The sequence below is a fragment of the Ursus arctos genome, unplaced genomic scaffold, assembly GCF_023065955.2.
Source record: "Ursus arctos isolate Adak ecotype North America unplaced genomic scaffold, UrsArc2.0 scaffold_10, whole genome shotgun sequence".
In the NCBI taxonomy this organism is placed as follows: Eukaryota; Metazoa; Chordata; class Mammalia; order Carnivora; family Ursidae; genus Ursus; species Ursus arctos.
In genome coordinates this window covers 65780193-65804358 of record NW_026622764.1, presented here as the reverse complement: position 1 = coordinate 65804358, position 24166 = coordinate 65780193, and the positions used below count along the sequence as shown (strand labels likewise).

At 36.8% G+C, this 24166-nt stretch overlaps 1 protein-coding gene across 7 annotated transcripts in view; it reads right to left on the bottom strand.

Annotated features, from left to right (window-relative positions):
- The window catches only part of STARD13 (StAR related lipid transfer domain containing 13), a 513739-nt gene that overhangs the window by 296320 nt on the left and 193253 nt on the right, over positions 1-24166 (bottom strand). For all 7 annotated transcript variants that reach the window (XM_044381756.3, XM_048215633.2, XM_044381754.3 and 4 more), the window contains one exon: positions 8439-8472. In XM_044381756.3, coding sequence (XP_044237691.1) covers positions 8439-8472 — 34 coding nt within the window. The remainder of the gene's footprint in view (positions 1-8438; positions 8473-24166) is intronic.

The following is a 24166-nucleotide window of genomic DNA, read 5'->3' as shown; positions in this document are numbered from 1 at the left end:
AAGTGACAGAGGCCCACACTCACACTTGCCTCTTTGTCTCCAATGCCCACGTGTTCTGTCTCCAAAAAGAACAGTGTTCCTTAGTTTTGCATTAAGAAAAATAAAACATAGGGGTGCCTGGGTGGCACAGCGGTTAAGCGTCTGCCTTCGGCTCAGGGCATGATCCTGGCATTCTGGGATCGAGCCCCACATCAGGCTCCTCCGCTATGAGCCTGCTTCTTCCTCTCCCACTCCCCCTGCTTGTGTTCCCTCTCTCGCTGGCTGTCTCTCTCTGTGTCGAATAAATAAATAAAATCTTAAAAAAAAAAAAGAAAAAGAAAACATGAAAATATTTTGAATTGCAGAGGAAGGTAGGAGTGCTTTCAATGAATCCATTAAGGAAATCAATAATTCCTACAACTATTTCAAATCAAAATGATGGAGGAAAAGACACTGTAACTCACACTGGTGGCTTACTGATTTTCACTAGCTATGCCATGATGATCTCCCCTTCTCACCATTTGGGATTGATTCACCCAACACTGCTCTCCACAGGACCACATCAAACAGCAAACTGCAGAGTGACCTATAAAAAGATACTATAACTTGTGCTGTCTAATACGGTAGAACTACACCAGTCCATGTGGCCACTGAGCATTAGAAATGTGATTAGTTCGAATTGAGATGTACTGTAAAGTGTGAAATACTCACCAGGTTACAAATATTTAATATAAAAAAGTGAAATATCTCCTTAATAGTTTTAATTTTTGTTATATACTGAAGTAATATTTTGGAGATGTGAGCTAAATAAAATGTTGTTAAAATTTATTTCACCTGTGTTTTTATTTTTTAAATGATTTTAAATAGATTTCAAACGGTATATTTGGCTCACATTTGCAGTTTGCATTATGGTTCTATTAGACAGGACTGTTGTGAACCATACGTGTTTTCAAATAACCAACCTTAAAATCGAGTCATGGAAAAAAAAATTGTTGAAGAACAAAAGCAAACCAACAAACAAATGAAACTCAATACTTAGTGTGCACAAAAAATTATTTGACTAAACTTTCAATCTTAGTTTAGTCTACCAGTTAGGAGATGCATAAACTTTGATGAATCATTTCATACCTAGTAATCATTTAATACCTATTTTGTAAAATCAAGATAATAACTATATGCTTACCTCATGGGGTTGTTACAAATATAAAATGAATACTTATTAACTTATTCATTTGACAAAAATTTAGGGATACAAGGAGCTTACAGAATTTTATAGGAGCCATAACGGAGAGCATCATGAAGTGTCTTGTAGCTGGTTAACTCTGCTTGGGGATTAAGGAAAAATGCTAATTAGCCTCTGATCTGCCTCTTGAATGTGAGGAGGAATTTGCCAGGTAGAGAAGTCAGGGAATATCTTGTCTTCATATCTCCCAAGTGTGAAAGCAGGGTGTGCTCAGTGAATGGGTGTGGAGTGGGGGTGGGAGTGTGGTTAAGGCTCTGGCAAATAAAGAGGAGGAGAGGGGAGGTAGTGCCATGTTTCCAATGTTGGAAGGTTCTGGGTTAGAAGGTTCTGATGCTGACAGAAAGCTGAAAAGAAAGGAACCACAATTACTTGGTAGCTTTTGGTGATGTTGTGCATATTCTCATGTGATGTTAGGATCTCTGCTCCTTTTGAGAGGAGGATGTTAACAAAAGGTATAAATCTAAATTCGCAGGACTTAATTGAATAGTATTCAATTACTAACTTATGTGTGGGGCAAAATATTCCTTTTTTTTTTTTTTTTTTTTAAGTGAATGCTTAGCTCTTTGGGTTAGGGCAATGCTTCTAAAAGGGCCCACCTTTTCAACAGGATAATTACAGGGCTCCCTAGAGGAAAAGGTAGCTTCACAAAACAACTGGGGCCTACAAGAAATCATTTAGACCTTCCAAAGACTGAATTAGTTGCTAGAAATAAACATATATCAAAGTTACTCATCTGTACTAATGCTGCAGTCAATATGATTGACATTTTTCCATGGGACTATATTTATATTAAAATTACAATGAAAATAATGGTATATGATACATTCAAGATTATATATTTGAGCATAACACACTTATAAAAGGCAATTTCAAAAGGAAAATTATGGCTGCCTTTTAATTCTAGTATTTTCTTTGGCACACTTTTTACAGGGATTGCTGTTTCAAGAACAATAAAAATAAACATCAACTAATCGTAAATCTATTTATGAGTTGTGGGTAGATTGTAGAACCTCAAAATGAAATCGTTTTTTATTTTCAACATTAAATTTAGATTATTTAAGGGATCAATATGCTATACATAAAAGTGGAAAGACCTGTTTTTTAGACAGCACATAAAATAAAATCATGTTGTTATTGAATAGAAATTTTTAATCTTTTCCTTTCAGATCACGAAATGAATAGGACATAAGGCTAAAAGGCTGTTTTTCAGCTAAGGTCTATTCTTTGCAATAAATGGTATTGAGAAACAAAACACATTGATATGTCAGTGTTTCTGACTGAAGAGATTATTGATTATATCAAAGAAGGAGTCTTATAACAAGATAATATTCTTTCCCTGTTGACAACAAATTAGCTACCAAGTATTGTAATTGCTTTCTGCTTTTCTGCTTTCTGGCCATGATCTCATCTTTGCAAGGTCTCTCATCCTCTAGAAGAGCCTGCTTCATTTCCTAGAAGACCACAAAAGGAAGAAACCAGGTACTGATTCGTCTTTCATCATATAGGGTTTGCTTAGGTCTGGTTTCCTCCAAAGGCACTTTAGAAGCAACAACAGTAAGACCAAACATCTTGCTTTGCTTTGGTTTTGGTCTCTAGAACTCATTCTTTTCTTTAAAAAAAAAAAAAAGGTTGCTACTTATTAGGGGATATTCAGGTACGGTTCACTAATCATATTTGCAAAAATACTGTTTCCTAGATTTTAAGGATCCTGCTTGTGTCCTTGGCATACTTACATTCTAAATAACAGCAGAAATAGAAATGTAATAGAAAATATCTATGTGTTTTCCCTCTATGTATTCTGTTTATTTATTCTTTTCCCCCAGTAACTGAGCTCCTTGAAGGAAGGCACTGTCTTTTTCTTCTTTGTGTTCATTATGTAATGAAATACAATGCTTGCTCAATAAATTTAAGTATACATAAAACACAGTAGTTGAAGCTTATGGGCAGACAAACCATAGCAACTAACAATACCACCTCCCCCCACCTGCCCCACTGTGCCCCGACACTATACTCCTTGGAAAGTACTGGTTTGTGAAAAGTATATGGTCTTGAAAATCAAATAAAACCTGGTTAAAATTCCAACCCAGACACTCATTGAGCAATTCAACTTCCTTGACTCTTACTTTTTTATGTGTATAATGTGTGGACAATACCTCCTACGTTGTAGGGATTTTTGAGGATTGAATGAATGAATATTCATAAGAAATGTATCATAATGCTTGCCTGGCACATGAAGGGCACTCAATTAATACTGATCCTCTATCTTCCTCTAATATCCCAGACCTATCCTCTTCAAACTGGTACTTAGCAATGTGCCAAGAGGGTCACAAAGCCACTGGATAAACATGATGGTCATCCTGCTACATATACTTTTCTGGATGCACATATTTAATATGAAAGATTTATTCAGGGATTCATTTAGTCAACAAATATTTTCTTTTAAAGATTTTATTTATTTGACAGAGAGAGACAGCCAGCGAGAGAGGGAACACAAGCAGGGGGAGTGGGAGAGGAAGAAGCAGGCTCATAGCGGAGGAGCCTGATGTGGGGCTCGATCCCATAATGCCGGGATCACGCCCTGAGCCGAAGGCAGACGCTTAACGACTGCACCACCCAGGCGCCCCTAGTCAACAAATATTTTTGAGCACCTGTTATGAAACAGCAGTCTGCTGGGTGCAAGGGATAAAATAATAAATAAGTTATGGAGTTTCTAGTCTAGTGTGAAGGAAAGGAGGGGGAAGGGATGAAGGGAGGAAAGAAGTTACAATTTTTGACAAATGCTGTGAAGGAAACAAAGAAATTGCAGAGATGAAATGTGTGGGGTAGGAGCCAACCTCTTTAGGTAGAGTGGGCAGAGAAGGCTTTTAAAAGCAGATGGCATTTAAGTTGGATAATGAGGACACAGCAATAAGAAGATGTAGGGATGAGCATTTGGAGCCCTGGGAACAGAAAAGGAAAAGTCATCTGAATTCTTCAGGTAAAACAAATTTCATATTTGCTAGTTTGGCAATTTCCCTGACTCCCTGCTATTTAGGGCTTTTTGGTAAATAGTTGGGAAATATTATAGTGGGGACTTTGAACACCAGCTGCAAGATGTAGGAATGGTGGATAAAAATCACTCTTTCTCCCCTCTATATTTAAGTTAGCAGCTTGCAAGGGTTCAGAATAAACTGGTATAAGTCAAATAAAGAGGGACAGATTATATAGCTAGATTTATATAACGCTTGTGAGGCACTTACAACTCAAGATAGAGATTCACACTAAAATAAAATAAAACTAAGTTTCCTCTCCGCATGCTCTGATGTTTTCCTTTTGCCTCATGTGGGCATTTTGCTGCAAAATGGTAATTGCTTCTCTTTATCCAGACATAGGAAATCACAATTGTAAAACTTACTGAATTATTACAAATTTTGCTACTGAAAAGCATTGGTTTCACTGCAGAAATCTTAAAAGAGAGGATTTAACGTAGGTGAGTTTCTTGAAGGAGGGATAATTTTATCTTATTTATCTTGTGATGCTAATACCTTGCATAGTGCCAGAGACATAGATGTTTAATGTACACTTGATGAATTAAAAAGTTATAGTTTCCAGTTCAGATGGGTACCAGAAATCTCTTGAGCGCAGGTATTTGTCATTACAATTAAATTCCAGTGAAACAGAAGAATATGTACACTCCATTGTATATGCTTTTGTTTGTAATCGTCAGATTTGGCCATACTTTTGACTCCATGCATACTCTGTATCCCCAACACTTATGAAATTCTGTTTGTGACAGATCCTTCATAATCTTGATAATAGGCTTAACAAAGGGGCGCCTGGGTGGCACAGCGGTTGGGCGTCTGCCTTCGGCTCAGGGCGTGATCCCGGCGTTATGGGATCGAGCCCCACATCAGGCTCCTCCGCTAGAAGCCTGCTTCTTCCTCTCCCACTCCCCCTGCTTGTGTTCCCTCTCGCTGGCTGTCTCTATCTCTGTCGAATAAACAAATAAAATCTTAAAAAAAAAAATAGGCTTAACAAAGCAGCATAACACAGTGAAGCTGAGAAGGCAGAAAGTAATTAATTACAGTACTTGTAGGAAGGAAGAAGAGTTATGGTCACAAAGGTGCTTTTGAAACTGTTCTTAGAGGAGTTATCCCCGTTGCGCTACTGAAATTACTGAGAAAAATAAAGCAAGTGATTTCTTCAGAAGTGACCTTATTTTCTTCAGGTTTTAAAATTGTTTTCCATATGGAAGAGAAATTTATTACAATCTCGAAGCAAAATATATATAATATATGCTAAGAATAGCATATCCGTGCAAGATTCAAATATTCTTGATAGTGAGGAAAGTTGGAATTTGGCTTTGGTATCCCATTTACAAATTTAAAGAAAAAAATACGTACAATGAGAAACTAAGTTTAAAGACAGATTAAATCAACCATAACTATATGGGTTAAATTTTAAAGTACGTACGTATTTGTGAACATTTATGTTCACTTTTCAAAGGTAAATTTTCATTCCATTATGGAATCCATACCATAATATGTATGCTTCATTTCTTTCTTTGTTTTTGTACCATTCATTTCTATTTTGACTTTTTATCCAACAAGGTTCACACCATGAAAGGCATGAACTCAGAGAATTTACTGCAATGTTACCATAGTAAATGTTTCTTCCTTCGCTAGGCTGAGATATCTTGGCCCTGGTGGACAGTTTAAACTATTAGGAAAAGAATGTGGCTATCTTGTGACACTCCCTCTTAATTTACTAATAAGAGTGTAACAATGGCTGGCCTTTAGACCACCTCGTCCTACCTCAGCTTTTCTGCTCGAGATCACTATTCCCTTGGGCTCCGCATTTACTCCTCACCAGGGTCTAAGACCAGAGGAAAATGAGGCTCAGGCTACTTTAACACACAAGAAAGAATCATTAGAAGTCACCTTACAAGGGCAAACAGAGAGGTTCGATCACAGTCACGTCCTTTTCCAATGTCATATTACACCTTACATCTGTATATATTAAACAGCCGCCATTAGATCATCCATCCGGTTGCCCTATTACATCTTAGGTAAAACATACAGATAGAGAGAAGCTCTCAGATACTCCAATCAAGAAACCATTATAGGGAGCCAAATTAGAAGCGAGGGGAGTGTATTTCACATTTTACAAATGGCAGGAAGGAATGATCATTAAAAATTTAAATTGTGAAAATAATTTAATTCAAAAGAGGAGATTGGGAAAAAAAAGAGGACAACTATAATTGAAAAAACCCAAATTTATGGACTGTTTTACATTCTTATGGAAATTTGAATTAGGCTTCAAAAATTCTCCTCTGATTTACATGTGCAGAAAAATTGTTCTCCGACATCCTTCACCAATATTTCCTACTCCCAGAGTACTTTCCATAAATATTTATGTGAGAATTGATTTGACTCTTTTCTAGTTTCTGCTGGCCTGCTTGCCTATTCAATTTTTTTATTTCTGTCAAAATGAAACACTAGCTGGCGGAATGGATAAGCAGCTAAAAATGCAGTCTCTGGTCGATTGAACCCCCCCTACGATACCTGAATATTTGTAGATAAGCTCCACATCCAGTCTGGTACTTCTCACCACATCAGAGCCTCCAAATCTGACCCTCCTCATTGGAGATTTGTTAGAAAGCTACTTGTCATTTCTAGCCAGGAGTTAACTCTGTTGTTTTTTTTACTTACTCCCTTAACTGTAGCTTTTATATGAAGGAAATTATCTTGGACATGCTGATAGAAATCTCCAGGGGCAACACCTTATTTGTCTACAATTTCAGATGCTGCTCATTTGTGTCAATCCCAATTTGGTAATTGCTGGAGGGAAGCACAATCTTCGCTGACGTGAATGTCGTATCAACTCCTCGAACTCAGGTTGGAATTTCAACGAGAGAGACGAAGCACAGAGGGTTCTACTTATGGCATAACTTACTATTGGGACACACTCACAGGATCTGGAAAGAGGGCTTTGCTTATTTCCCACTTAGGTGTTGTGTGGTTGACAGTTCAGTACTGTTAAAGTCTCAAATATAAAAAGTGAATATGGACAAAATTATGTATACTTGATGCTACAAATATTTCACAGAATGGCAAGAGCAAATTCTGTTTGCTGGTTTTAGTGGCACAGCTGGTGGGCCCAGCTGTCTCACTAAGGACATTTTCATTAAAAGTTCCAGCCAGCCACTTTGCCTAGTGGTCCAGTGTAAAGGTCTCCTTGTAAATGTCCCTAAGAGAGAGCACAGCTGATGACTGTATCCCAAAGACCCAATGCTCATGCTGATCCAATCTGAACTGAAGCTGAGACCTTGGGTTTTTGAATAATGGTTCTCCAACAATCAAAGAAAAGGAGCATTCAAAAATGGAAATAATGAGGGTCACCAATGCAAGTGAGGGTGGTATTAGACGATTATAATTAGTGGCATTATTTGACAAGATTATTTCAAAAACAGGCTTTAAAGATATAAACTCAGAGAAAAGAAGTTTTAATTTTACATTGAACTATTCTAAAAGCATATAATCTTCAATATAAGAAGAAAAGTATAGAGGAATCACAAGGTTTTTGAAGTGGTTTCCTTCTGTGTATAAGCATTTAAATGACCATACGAAAGCAAGGAAAAACGAGAAGATTCAGAGTGATGTATCCACAACGCTTGCTCAAATAAAAAAACTGTGCAAATAATACAACATCTACTACACAGTTGGTAAGAAGTGGTGGTTCAGGGAGTGGTTAGATGTTATTTTATGTAGTCATTTAAATAAGAGATTAAATAAATTAAGATGCAAAACATACAGATTTACACAGAACATTTCCAAATATGGAAGCTATACAAATAAAAAATGCTACCCTTTATTATTGTCAAGAGGATTCATCTTCTAAGCAGTTGTTTCCTTACAGGTGCAATATTTTATTTAGTTCCTATTAAATCTGTAGTATATGTTTCAAGATAAGGACTGGCTATGGAAAGGTATTTCCTTCTGGGTAAAACCAACTGTAAAAAATGGGGATTAAACCCATAATATGGGCTGCATGACACCTAGTGAAAAACTAAGTGAACTGATCCAGTCTTCAAGATGCAGGACATATTCTAATTTAACATCATAGCATGACTATTGATTAAGCAAAACTCATGGCATGCTTAAATTTATAGTGACTGGGCAAGGCTCTTCAACTTTGATAAGCAAATAGAGTAAAACATCCTTTCAAGGAGACTTACCTGCTCTCTCTTTGCTTCGTTTGTCAGAGAGCACCTGTAAAAAAAAAAAAATCACAATTATCTTAATATCTCAAAATTACACTGCTTTCATCAAAAATGGCATCATCAAATTTGAAAAAAAAATTAGATTGTAAAATTAGGAACAAATGACCTCCAGAAATGAAAATAAAATGCTACAAGGGTATTAGGATTGAATGATTTTAGACTGAACAAATCGTTTGGAATAATAAACATAATTAAAATATTCATTCACAAGGAAAATGTTTTGACTTTGTTTTCCTCTGGATTATATAAAAATTTACACTATCCTACATTCATTTAGTAACCAGAAGACTGAAGTCTAGTTTTTGTCTTCTACTCCACTGTCCTCGTGCCACCAACAACCTCTTTAGTGCTAAAACCAGTCCCTACTCCACTTTCTCTCTCTGTAACACTCCAACAGCCAAGACACCTGAGCACTTCTTTCTGAATTTATCTTTCTGGGCTTTTGTTCTCCCACATTGTCCCTGCTGTTTTTTCTATTTCTCTACCTGTTCCTTCTCATTTTCTTGGTGAGTTCCTTTTTTGCCTGTGCCTTTCTCATATGTTGATTTCATTTACTTTTGTTTTATTTTGTTTTGTCAGGCATTGCTCAGGGCCTTCTCTTCTCACTTTGCGCTTTACCCAGGGTGATCTCATCTACTTTGCATCCATATTCTGACACCCTCCAGATTTACACCTTCAGACCATATCTCTTTCCTTGAGCTCCAGGCCAATAGAGGAAACTTACTGGCCATCTACTTTGGGACATTTCACAGGATACTTCAAACTCCGTGTGTCCAAATCTCAACATTATCCAACATTATCCCCCTCACATACACACCCAGCCTCACACTGATCCCTTTTCTGTGTTCCCATCTTAGTGATTGGTTCCACCATGGCTATGGCCTGACAGTTTGTGTGCCTCCCACCCACCAAATTCATATGCTGAAGCATAATCCCCAATGTGAAAGTATTTGAAGGTGGAGCCTTGGGGAGGTATTTAGGTTTGGATGAGGTCATGGGAGTGGATCCCCCAAGATGGGTGGGAATGGTGCCCCCAAGATGGGACAGAACTCTCTATCTGTCACATGAAGACACAGCAAGAAGATGGTCATCTGCAGGCCAGGAAGCAGGCTCTCACCAGACTCATCCTTGACTCTTTGCTATTCTTCTGGTTAAATTGTTGATGTCTACTCCCAAGTCTTGCCTAAATCCATCTACTTCTTTTCATTCCAACTTCCACCTCTGAGCAACATTCAGGTCTTGCTTAGATAACTGCCATAGCTTCCTAACTTCTAGCTGGATTCTAGTCTGATTCCCCTTCAAACTATTCACACCCAGTATGATCCTTCCAAAAAACAATTACATCATGTCACTCTTTGTGAATCCGTTCCCCATTATCCTAAGAATAAATACAGTTTAGATCATATGCTTAATATCATATGCTTAGCAATCAGAAAGACAGTGACTAGCTGCATGACCTTCAGAAAGTTACCAAATTTCTCCGAACCTCACTTCCTTGTCAGTCAAATAGGGTTGTTTTAGGGAGTAAGTAAAATAACGCATGTGATGTGCTGAGCAGCAGGTGTGGCATAGAAGAGACACATGACGAACATTTGTTGATTTTTCTGAAGGAAATTCTGAGAAACAGACTTAAATTTTACTAGCTTTTTTCAAAGTATTGAGTAAATGATGCTCTTTGTGAGTCAGGGATGAAGGAGGCACAATGCTGATGCAGTTAAAGCTTCGTCGTTGATACCTCAGTTCCTACCCACCCTATTTTTTATTCTTTATTTTTCTCACCCTATTCTATGCCTCTGCTCATACTTATCCTGGGTAAAACAAATCCACAAAAGAGCTGGTGACTGACAATAAGAAGAGTCACTTTTCCCAAGGACCTTTTCTTCTTAAAGGGTACCAGCTGACAACAAACACCAAGTACTGAACCTCTAATGGTAAAACTTCAGATGCTGTGACACTGAGGAGGAAAAGCTCTCTCCACATTTCTCAGGTAATATCAAGTAGGTGACGACTTACTGCTCTAGAATGAACCCAACCTGACTGCAGATGGTAGTATAGCATATTTGTTTATTTATTTAATTTATTTATTTAGTAATAGTATAGCGTATTTAAATGGTTCTGACTTGGTCTGGAAGAAAATTTATTTAATGACTATTTGACTTAGAATAGCAAGTAGAATAAAATTAGAAAGTAAAATAACTTATATTAACAGTTATCTTCTAAATATCATAATGTTTTAATCATCACACAAAGAAATAACCCAGTAGAAGTCAAGCTCAACTGTTTAAAAATTCTCAATTATGAGCAATTGCTGCAGAGAAATTTCAGCCTGAGGGCTTAAAAATAAAACAAACCTATTAGGTAGGCCTCCTCACCCATTCCTTGAGATTGAGTGCTAACATAGCTACTCATACGTTAATAAGAAATAATCCTTCACAGAAAAACTGAAAGTTAGATTACCTGATTCCAAAATAAATTAATGCAACCCAGGTGAAATAGGGATTCTCAGATAAAACAGACTATTTGACAAGAGTATGGTTGAATATTATTTAGTTCTAAATATAGAATGTTACATTAAAGGACATATAGAACTTGAATTTGATAAATACATAAATTGACACAGAAATATGAAAAATATTAATGTTGAGTGTCATGATGAGAAAAAAGTAGAAATCAAATGTCTGAAATTAACATAACAAAAATTAGTGCTATTGGAAACTGAAGATATTTGGAAAATATTACTGAAGTTCAAAGATTTTAGAGATATTTAAAAATGAACCCCTAACACAATAACCATTTAAATAGTACATGAAAAGTTAGAAGCAGAGGTAGGGACACTCATTTCTCAGGAAAACTAATGCGGCAAAGAAGAAATATAGATATTTATATTTATATGTATTTTCTATAATACATCAGTTCTAAATATTCATAAATGTGATGGCAAACATATATTTCTTTATAGATTATACAGCAATACTTTAGCATAATAATTTTCATTAAAAACCACTAGATCCCAGGGGCTTGAAGGAGGAGGAAATGGGAAGCTATTGTTTAATGGGTGCAGAGTTTCAGTTTTGCAAAATGAAAACAGTTCTAGAGATAGAGGTGGTGAGAGTTGCATGGCAATGTGAATGTACTTATGCCACTAAAGTGTACCCTTAAAATGGTTAAGACAATAAATTTTATGTCATGCATATTTTTCTACAATTAAAAAAGACCACACAAAAATCTCTAGATGCATATATTCTATTGTAACTCAAACCCCTCTGTTTGGAAACCCACATGATAGGGTAGAAGCATTTTGGATCCTAGCAATATATCATGTTGATAGAATATCTCTAAGAACTAAAATGTGACTTATGCGCAGATAATAAAGAAACTGGTACTAACTTGGAGATAATTATTTATACTCACCTGAAGTCACCCTTAGATTATAGTCAGCTTCAGAAATATAAGAGAGAAGGGTGCACTTTAGAGCAGAATGTGGGATGTCATTCACTGATGCTAGGTTAGTTAGATTAAATGTCACTAGACCACCAATGGGTTTTTTCTCTGAATGTTTTATTCAACAAACAGTTGTTGAGTGCTTCACCAATATACAGAAACACACATTTCTAGCATTATGCTGGGTGCTTGACACTTTACCTCTGTCATATAGATGGCTGGGGGCCGGTAAATCATCAAAGCTGGAGATTAGGAATTCTAGAACTGTTAGAATTATCTCATGGACAAATCATAGTAAATTCCTTTGAATTAAGTTTACGAGTCTTTTGGAGAAGAAAGGGATAAAGAAAGGGGGGGGTAATCAGAAGGGGGAATGAAGCATGAGAGACTATAGACTCTGAGATACAAACTGAGGGCTTCAGAGGGGAGGGGGATGGGGAAATGGAATAGGCTGGTGATGGGTAGTAAGGAGGGCACGTATTGCATGGTGCACTGGGTGTTATACGCAACTAATGAATCATGGAACTTTACATCGAAAACCAGGGATGTACTGTATGGTGACTAGCATAATATAATAAAAAATATTATTATAAAAAAAGTAATTAATATTAAATTTTAAAAACAAACAAACAAACAAAAAGAGTCTTTTGCCTTATTTGGTGAGATCTCCAGAAGGTATTAAGTTTTTAATACCTCTAAAGCCATAGTAATTATAAATCCATGTTCACACAGTCTAAGAATAACATTTTAGGAATTGTTTTATGATATGGATGGATATAAAATGCAATTGCTTTTTGTAACAAATTTACCCAGACGTGTATCCCTTGCCCACATAGACAAATATGCAGATTAAATGAACAGAACAATACCAGATAACAATAAAAATATACAGATAATTTTTATTGGGAGGCTATGGTCCTTGGGGCACATGATGATCGATCAAGTCAATAAATACACTAACTACATCGCCCCAGTGAAATCTGAAAGCTATTTCAACACCTGCTGCTCCTGATACACAAAGGGCACATTTGTTCCTAATGCCCTCATTGTAAACCTTTAAAACCCAAAGCAGCAGATAAAATACCAAAGTAAATAAACTTCTAGGTAAACATGTAAGCCATATTACTATTTGCTCTTTGCTTTGCCCAGAATACACCTGCTGGTTTCAAACTCAATAAATTATATTCAGAGGTGACCCTGATTTAAACATCACAGAAAAATATCTAAGTAGCAATGAGCAAATAAAATTAATCACCAGATCACCACTAGAAAGTTGGTTTCCTTGGACAAATATAAGGGATGTGAGTATTACACACTGACTTTGGCCTAAATAATTTAAGGCTGACTGACACTGATGTAGGTGAATTTATCTCTCAAAAAAACTTTTTCTAATCTTCCTGTTAGCTACCTAATAGGTCATATACAAACTATATGTAAAAATGAAAGAGAAAAGAAAATAAAAGCATTAAAATCTGCAATTCCAGAGTCATTTTTAAGGAGCCTTGCTTAGAGAGAGGTTCAACCAAAGTATCAGTTCATAAAGGAAAAAAAAAAAAAAAAAGAAATATAATGTTCCTTTATCACCATGTTAAACTCTCAATATTGACTTTAAATTTGTGTTCAAAACATTCCAAGCATGGCCTTGCGGAGAAGTTTCCAAAACTTTTTTATTTCTGTAAAAATTCTACATACTGTTTCTACCTAATTCTCAAACCTATTTCTTCTCTGTCTCAGGTTGAGAAAAGACTGAAGTGACTCTTAGTTGATGGAGTATGTGGAGAAACAGAAGTTAATAGATTTCCTCACAATTGCCTACGCCATGAAAGCCAAAGAAAAGGCCACTAAAAAGGATACACAATTTTAGGTCTACTCTTAATTTTTTTTGATCTTCCTTGATTTCCTCTAGACCCAAGATACATAAAGTAATGCTTATTCCAGTGCATACAAAAATCTCTATAAATCTTAAACATAACAGCCAAGTGAAAATCTACTTTTGCAGATTTAAAAACATTTTGGTTCAACCCATGACATATAAATCTTTCTACTTCTAAATTTAAATTTTGGTGTATATATATTAGTATTCACATATTTGAACAGACCTGGTAAGTAATACATAATTTTAGATGTTTAACCTAAATGCAAAAAAAAAAAAAAGTCTTTACTAGCTCAGTGAGTCTAAAATGATGTTATTTAATAAACCATGGCATTTTAATAAGCATTCTTGACATCTGGTGTTAATAAAAAGGATTTTATATTTTACAGTTAACATTTAAAGAAAAAACATGACTGCAGTTTTGCTATTTATCGCAGACCACAGATGGCATAGGCCACATTTGGGTGGCTTCATTTCCTTCTTGATTAGTTTATATAAAGAGGCCACTTGTTTTCTCTCTTTCTGTGTATGTTTTATATAAGATTTGGACCAAGTCCCAGAAATGAATAAATGAAGGAAGAAAGGAATGCAGCAAATAAAAATTAAGTTTCTTAATAACAAAACTGATTATAGAATTTTCCTGGATTCAGTTTAGTTAATAAAGTTCATTTTAAACAATGATCCAAGGAATTTTGCATCTGGGTAAATATTTGAAGTAAGTTTTCCAGAACTGAAAAAAAAAACAAGGACCTAAAAACTTCCATCTTGCATATAACCAGTCTCGCTAGGCAAAGTTGACCAATCCTTCGATTCAAGGCAGGTTTTGCTAGAAGCCTGTATGAAAGCAGCAGCTGAGCATGAGGCTACTGGGACAACCAGACTGGAACGGAGACCTCCAGATACTCTCTTGTTTCTGGACCATGAACCAAAAATATGGGTCTTCTTGTCCTGCTTGCTCAGACTTCCTGTGTTCTTCCCTTTAGATCCTGTATTGAGTGTTCTGCTCCAACTTGGACATTGGACTTAGACTGTCTTAGACTGTATGTTGACCCCAACATACCAGCTTCTTACCCTTTCCTCTAGAAGATGTCACTACTTATTTGGGAACATCAATGCAATACTATAAAGTATGTATCATATGAATTTTCATTAAATTTTGTTAGAAGAATTGAAAGCTAATGACTATACTTACACAAGCATTTACCAGGTAGTAATAACATATTATGTTATGAGTAATAATATTATGTTATGAGACACTCAAAGTAAAACAACAAAACTCTAGCCAATGAATTAATCCATTAGAAATGGAGAAATGGGAGTATGAATTAATTAACTCAAAAATAAATATTTTTTTCTCCTTATTTAGTTTGGAATTATTTAATAATCATAAAAAGTGCTTGGTTTCATGATTTAAACACAGATTTCCTAGCCAAGTAATATTATAGGCCCAGTGAAAAACATTTTGAGTGTGCGGGCCTGGCTATCTAGCTTTACAAGAGGGCTGATTCACCGTTAAGATAATTTGTAGGTGAGTAAAAGACTCTGGAGTTTGATAATCTAGAAGATATAAGACATACACATGCAAACCAACTGGAAGCTATTCTGTGAAGAATTTGTTACAATACAGAATTAACTAACTTAGATAAGTGTAGTTCACATTTAAGAGCACCTTAAAGTTAATAGTGAAAAGACTTTCACTACTTTTGAGTGTGTTGTTGGAAATCCAGCTGGATTAGGATGAAACTATATTCTCAACTTGAATGAGATTCCAGTCTACAACAGAAGATAGCCCCATAATGACAAGGCTGCTATCCTATGGAACAAGCCCACCAATAGAGATGCATGCAAGGCATAATGGTTGCACAGAAAAAGACACAGTGGACCTCATGAAGGGAATCAAGGGAGGTTCATATAGAGAGTAATATTTACGATGGATCTTAAAGAATAATCTCACTTGGGAAAACAAGAGGGAGAGAGGAATTCCAGAGAGAAGGAAGAACATATACAATGGGAGGGGGCAGAAGAGAGCATGAGTGTTCAGGGAAATGCAAGTTCTCCGATATTGCTGTAAATCAGTTATGGGGAAGAATGTAAAGTGATGGGATTAGAAAGATAGGAATGGGCTAGATAATAAAAGAGTTTGTATACTACAGTAAGGAGTTGGGAATAACTTCTATGGGTGATACGGGCTCCAAAAGAATTGACTGTGTAATGGTAAATCCGGAAGCAGTGTGAAAGGATGGGCTGGGGGAAGAAGAGATGGGCACGAGTCAGGGGGTTGTTGCAGTAGATCAAGACTGGGTGAAATAAAAGGACCTGAACTAGACTATGTGCAAAGACATGGTAGTTATGAATCATAGTTAGGAGGGGATCAAGAGCAGGGAGAGAGATGGAGGGAGAGAGGCATCTTGGATGGTTTTCAGGTTTTGCCTTGGGCAACCTGGTCCACTGAGTTGTCACATTGATGAAGATGAGCAAATTGTGAGTACTGGAAAATTAAGACCTGCCTTTCTCTATTTCTTTCAAGGCATTATGGTATATTACCAAGAGCTGGGTTTAGGGGTGCCTGGGTGGGTCAGTTGGTTGGGCATCCAACTCTTGATTGTGGCTCAGGTCATGATCTTGGGGTTGTAGAATCAAGCCCCACATCTGGCTCCGTGCTGAGCATGGAGCTTGCTTGGGATTCTCTCTCTCCCTCTCCCTTTGCTCCTCCCCAATTTGCCCCACCCCCCAGGAAGAAAGAAAGAAAGAAAGAAAGAAAGAAAGAAAGAAAGAAAGAAAGAAAGAAAGAAAGAAAGAAAGAAAGATTGGGTTTATGAGTTAGGCTCATTGGATTTGAGACTTGAATCCAACTCTTGCTAGTTATGTGGGCTTAGGCAAATCTCTCACTTGTCTGAGACGTGGTTTCTTTATATGTAAAATGGAAATAGTAATACAGATTTCATAGGAATGTAAAGATTAAATTAAAAAACTGTGTACCATCTCTCATCCACAGTATCTTGGACCAGATTGGGCACATAATGTGCTTAATCTATGCATTCTAAATAAATGAGTGACATGGAACACTTATGTGTATCTACATGAAAATATATTTCTCTCCAGCTATTGTTTTCAGTTTCATCTCTAACTCTAAAAATATTGCCCACCATTAAAGAAGTTATGGAAAAGAAGTCATTCTATCACACCTCAATTCTGTCCTTTAGTAATCATAACCCTACTTTACTTTTAGGTGTGCATAAGTAAGAAATCAAAATCAAAAGTTCAGTTTAGCTGTTACCACATGGCCAGCCTCCTTGGGCAACCCTGGGGTTTGACTGCTTCAGAGGCCTATTTGCCTTGGCTTTCAAGCTTATTTTTATAGACCAGTACTGCCAGCTTTTAAGATTATTCAAAATTATAGTGGCATATTTTATTTAATGCTTCATTTTCTTTATAAGATGGTTTTTGGTTTAAAAAAGCGAAACATCTCATAAGCCTGATGACTTAGGCCCTGACATGTTCAGCTTAATATAGGCCAATAGAGAAGAATTGGGTCACCACGTTCTGGACACACAGCCCTGGAAAATGTCAGAAGTTGGATGGTCTGCTCTTCTGTCTGGCCCTAGCTCAAGTAACTTCCTGAATAAATCCTAAGTGCTTTAAAAAATAAAAATGACTCTTAAGAACATGTTTTCTTCTGCGTATGGAAGAAACACTGATGATGTTGGCTTCTCTAGAGCACCCATTTCATTCTGAATTTGAAAGGCACAGAAAATTCGATAGTTTAATAAATGTCAATGAGAGATTAAATATAGGAGATAATAATACAGTATCACTACTTTTGTTTGTGTTAATGGAGGTCTGGGACTTTAAAACTATTATCTACCAAAATATAACTTAACATCATCTTCAGGCAAAAACACTTGTATAAACACATTGCTGCATGCTACCATAGGAAGGAAGGAAGGAAGGAAGGAAGGAAGGAAGGAAGGAAGGAAGGAAGGAAGGAAGGGAGGAAGGGAGGGAGGAAGGGAGGAAGGTTAAAAAAAAAAGTGGGAGGGTGGGATTTTGTCCTGCTGTTTGTCAGAAAAATGGCCTGAATTCTTGTTTCTCTGTTCCTGAAACCTCGACATGAAGGTGTTGATGAGTAGTAAAAAGGATAAAAGGAACATATCAGGAAGAAGAAACTTAAAAGGCAAGGCTGATGAGTTTATGATATGAAACCCACAAGCTAAATAGTCCTTGAACAACTGAAAGATGTTTTTTTCTTGTGTTTAATTAATGCTTCCTCTCCAACTCAAAGGGGTTCCTACTTGTGGTAGTTACAAAAATGCACTACTCTGACCTTCTGCTCAGGGAGCTGTTGCCCCCCTGGAACCACCACCCACTTAGTGCTGAGGCTGTACTTCCCCAAGGCTGGTTCTCACCCAGTGAATAAACTTGGTAGGGATATTGATACAGCCAGAGGCAGGACACTCTCTGTGGATGACTTTGCTATCGGATTTACCACTGGTCTGGCCAAACCCTTCTCAGAACTGCACTTTGTCTCCTCCTTCCCTTTCTCCTCCCACAGGTGTCAGACCCCCAATATTGTATGGATGCTCTTCCCATATTTCCCTGCTCCCTTTCTCAATAATTCTCTTGCATCTCTAATCCTACTTGGTATCTGCCTTGGCAGACATAAACTAAAACATTCATCTACTATCTTATTCTTGTTTTATGGTCATAAGCAGGTATTTATATAAACAGAAAAGCTGATGCAAAGAAAGATTTAATAAATTGCCAAAGAGGATAATATTACTCAATGACCTGAGGCTCCTGATTCCCACAATCATTCATTTAACAAATATTTATTGAATGCCTCCTATATGCTTGGTTCTGGACCTTATCTTAAGAATAAAGAGCACCTCTTTGAGTGGCATGCCCAGCTTTGTGATGTAATAACATCAACTGCTGCAAAGTAGGGGATGAGCCGAAGGGGCACAAGGCCAAATGGGAGGGGCCGGTTTGGAGACTGGTGCAATCACCACGGAAGAGATGATGGTGGCATGTGTGAGAATAGTCCCAGTGTAGTTAGAAGAGGTGGGGAAATATTTTACAGGGAAAACTGAGATTTGTAATTCAGTAGGTATTTACCCTGGACCAAGCCCTGGGCTATGCTCTGGGAAGATAGAGAACAAAAGACACATTCCCAACTGTCCAGAAGCATTTGGTCGACTTCTGTTCAAACATGTGTGTGTAAAGGATCTTTTACTCTACTCCAATCCCTTAAAGGCCAGAGACATAATGGAAAGCAGAAGAAAAAAACCCAAACCCTCCACCACCAATAAAACAAGAAAATGGCCATAAGCCTAAACCGCAGACTCTGAAACACAGAAGTCAATTACAGTGGAAAGCTCTGCCGAAACAAGGGCGCTTAGAGCAGCCCAAAACCTCAGACTCTGAACAGGATGCAGACTTCTCCGAAAATAAGTGTCACAATAGTAAAAGGTCTAGCCAATGATGCATTGATGAGAACAACCAGTACTAGGAGAGTTGGAGGGAGGCAGGCAGTGCTCCTGCAGGCAGTGCCCTATCATGGAAGGAAGGCAGGAGTTGTGGGCTCATGAACACAGGCTAACCTTCCATGTTACCTTCTACACCCTGAAGTGAGTGAGGGTGAGGGACAGAGGGGGAATAACCAATTATCAGACCTGGACACAAAGGCTTGTGACTCCCTGGGCTTCACTCTTCATCAATCTTCCCTTTAGCACAGCAACTATTGCCTGCTGGTCCAATCCAGCCATTGCCTGTTTTTGTTCTACCATGAGCTGAGAATGGTTTTTACATTTTTAAGTGGTTGGAATAAATCAAATGAATAATATTTTGTGACACAAGAAGATTATATGAAATCCAAATTTCAGCATCCATTGATAAAGTTTTATTGGAACACAGCCATGTTCATCTGTTTACATCTTTTCTATGGCTGCTTTCTGGCTACTTATTAGTCTCCCAGAACTTCTGTAACAAAATATCACAGATCGGGCAGCTTAAACAACAGAAATTTGTTTTCTCACAGTTCTGGAGGCTGCACATTTAAGACTGAGGTGCTGGCAGAGTTGGTTTCTCCTAAGGCCTCTCTCCTCAGCTCACAGGCCATCTTCTCACTCTATCCTCACATAGTTTTTTTCCTAAGCATGCACATCCCTGGTGTCTCTTCCTCTTCTCTTAAGAACACTGGTTCTATTAGATTAGGGCCTCACCTTTATGACCTCATTTAATCTTAATTTCCTCCCTAAAGGCCCTATCTCCAAATACAGCCACAGTGGGGGTTAGGGTTTCAACCTATGAGTTTTAAGGGGCACAGTTCAGTCCATAACAGGCTACAACAGCCAAGCTGAATAGTTGCAAGAGGGACTGTATGGCTTGCAAAGCCTAAGATATTTACTATCTGGCCCTTCACTGAAGAAGTTCACCAAGAATATTAAAAAAATGAGAGGAGACTTTCCACCAGGGCAAAGAAAATAACAGATTTGATAATAGAGTATTTATTATAAGGTAGCAGAGTCATCAATTCATCCTTCCCGTCAGTCCTAGGCTCATACTGTTCTTTGAAATCAGTACGGCATATTCAAATATGAGTAACAATCACAGAAGGACCACTGAGGGACATGTACAAAGAAATTGAGGAAAAAAAGTGTGTGGGGGAATGGATTTTGAAGTAGGACGGTGAAAACACAGGCAAACATGCATCTCAAAATAAATTACACAACTCAGTAAAAATTCACAACGATAGTTCTCCATCGCTTTGAAGAACTTATAGACCACAACATCTCTCTTTAAAAGTTTTCGAGCTAAAAAAAGACATATACCTATTAAAACAATGTATTACAAAATTACCTAAAAATCAGCCAGCAGAGCCTAAGATTGAAATAGAAGAGAAAGAGAATAATGCTGCAGGCATGAAACTTACATCTGAAGCCACAAAACGAAAAGGTAAGTTTAGACAGAGAACACAACGGGTACTGAGGGTTGAAGACTCTGACAAGGTGGCAAATGACCGTGTAAAGAGTACGAGGCTAAATATGGAAGAAAAAGAAAAGTCTAACATACATAGAATCAGTGTTCTGGAAAAGAGAACAACAAGTAGGACACAAAGAGTATTCAAGCAGTAACAGAAAAGTTTTCTGAAATAAAAGAATAACTTAAGTTTGTTGCTTGATAGGACACACGGTGCTCTGGAAAATCTGCAATGTCACGTGCCAGTGAACTGACTGGTATTGCCCTTCCCATGTATCACGTAGGGCGTCTGGATGGAAACACTCAAGCCAGAAAGCAGCAAACATTTGTTTACAAAGGGCTTAGGAAAGTAAAATGTGACCCCAAATGCCTGATCAACTTGTTCTATAAGTATTAAAATGACAGATAGGGCTGCAAAAGTTTAAATAACATCTGATGTAACTCCTTGCATAATACAAATTGTTAACAAAGAGGAAGATAGAAGTGAAAAGTTATCAGAGATAAAGAAACCATAGGACAGCTAGTGAACACTGAATCCATTTAAACTCAGAATGAAGGTATTTACACAGTCTTATATAGTTTTAGTTTTATAATTGTAATTCACGCAATTGGGTTTTTATTCTGGCAATGTCAAAATAATAATATGAAAACATATTCAAAAAGCTTGGGGAACGGCATATAAGGTAGGTACAAATGTGCTGATTTCCTTATCTTTTATAGCAAGCGTTAACAGATATTATTTAAAGTTGAAATATGTAGTTTACAAAAGCATAACAAACCCGATCACTTAATGGTTTTCATATTTTCTGTTAACTTTAAGGAATCTTTATGATCTGCTTTCTCATGTGTACAGAAACTTTCAAGTTTGGCAACTCTGCAAGTCTCACTGGATTCTTTTTCTTACCATCAAATAAAATTGAAATAAAAAAATTATGACTATGATTACATGTAGATTTGGCAAGGCCGTTGCTAACACAAGCAGAACTTTTCTGTGAATTAGAAAAAGGCAACATCTGTTGAAGAAAAAATTACACATACACAGAGAATTCCTCTGGGTGGCTGAATTATAAAGGTCCACCTTCCTTCTGATAAATGACCCCAGAATTTCAGACCTTCTTTACTCCCTTGGGAGGGTTCCTCTGAGCAAGGAACAACCTACACAACATGTTTGTCGTTGTTGTTGTTGTTATTATTATATCTTGTGACTTTTTCATTTTCAGCTTTGTTGAGGTGTAAGTGACATAGGATAAACTGCACAGATGTAATTTAGTGTATACTTTGATAAATTTTGACAATATGCATATACCCATGAAGCCATCATCACAATCAAATAATTAACATATCTGCTTTCTAAAACTTCCCTTGTGCCCCTTTGTAATCACCTCTCACACCCTGTTTGTCTCCCACCTCCAGTCCCTAGACAACCTATGATCGGCCTTCTCTCACTGTAGATTAGTAGATTAGTTTGTATTCTTAAGAATTTTACATAAATGGAATCATGCAGTATCTATTTTTTCTGGTTTCTTTCACTTAGCATAATGCATTTGAGATTCAACCATATTGTTTATGTATCAAGAGCTTGTTTATTTTTATTGTTGAGGATTCATTCCATTATGTAGAGATATCACAATTTGTTCATCCATTTGTCCATGATGGACACTTACGTAGTTTCCGGTTTTTGGGTACTACAAATAAAGCTGCTATGAATATTCATTTATAATTCATCTTATTGACATGTTCTTCTTTTTCTCATGGAAGTGGAATGAAGGAATCATATGATAGGTATGTATTTAACTTTTTAAGAACTGCCAACCTGTTTTCTAAAGTGTTATACCATTTTACATCCCCACCAGCAGTACAGAAGAGCCCCAGTTACTCTACATCCTTGCCAACACGTGGCATGGTCAGTCTCTTTAATTTTAGCCGTCCTAATGGTTTTAATTTTTTGTGGTTTTAATCTGCATTTCCCTAATAATTCATGACATGGAGTCTTGTTTCCATGTGCTTATTTACCATCTCTATACTTACTTTGATGAAGTGTCTTTTAAACTATTTCTCCATTTAAAAAATATATTTTATTAATTTATTTGAGAGAGAGAAAGAGAGCACAAGCAGGGAGAGTGGGGGGCAGAGGGAGACGGAGAAGCAGGCTCCCCACTGAGCAAAAGCCTGATGTGGGACTCAATCCCAGAACCTCAGGATCATGACCTGAGCTGAAGGCAGATGCTTAACCAACTGAGCCACCCAGGAGCCCCTTATTTGTCCATTTTAAAAAGGTAAATTGTATTCTCATTTTTGCATTTTTAGAGTTCTTTATATATTGTAGATACAAGTCCTTTATCAGATAAATGACTTGTGAAAATTTTCCTCCAGTCTGTTTCGCCTTTTCATTCTTTTAGTGAGTCTTCTGAGGAGCAGAAGTTCTTAATGCTGAAAATGTCCAATTTATCAATTTTTTTCTATAGATTACTTTTGGTGTCATACCTAAGAAATCTTTGCCTAAACCAAGGTCTTAAAGATGTCTCCTGTGTTTTATTCTATTTATATATATATATATATATATATATATATGTTGAAAGATGTTTATTACAGCATAGTTTGCAACAAAATAAATCAGGTAACAACCAAAGTGTTTATACACAGAAGTTAAATTATGGCATGCCAACAAAATGGAGTACTCTATAGACATTATTTTCTTTAATGTGTATCTTTTTTTATAGTTTTATATTTTCCATTTGTCTATGATCCCTTCTGAGAAAATATTTGTATGTGGTGAGAGGGATTTGTTTTTGCATATGGACATCTAATTGTCTCAATACCATTTGCCAAAGGGACTATCTTTTTTTATTGAATTGTCTTTGCCTCTTGGTCTGCATTCTTTTGCATTACTTAAACGTATTTCAATGGTAGCATTTTATCTCCTTAGTTGGTTTATAAACTGTAACTCCATGGGGACTTTTTTTATTGTTGTCATCTTGACTACACTGTTAGTTCTTGCTCTAGGGTTTACAGTTTTCCTCTTTGACTTACCAGTCTACTTCAAATAATATCACACCACTTTATGTAGCATATAAAACTTACAAGACTACACTTCCATTATCCCTCTCTTTTTGGACTATTATTGCCAGACGTTTTTACCTCTGTATCTGTTACAAACCTTCAAATACATTGTTGTTGTATTTGCTTTACACACTCGATTGTTTTTAAAGAGATCAAAAACGTTTTCAATTGCATTTACCCATGTATTTATCATTTCCAGTACTCTTCATTCCTTTGTGTAGATCCAGATTTCCATTCGGGGTCATTTTCTTTTAGCCTGATGGACTTTCCTTAGTATTTCTTGTAGTGCGGGTCTACTGGTGATGAATACTTTGATATTTTTATGCATAAC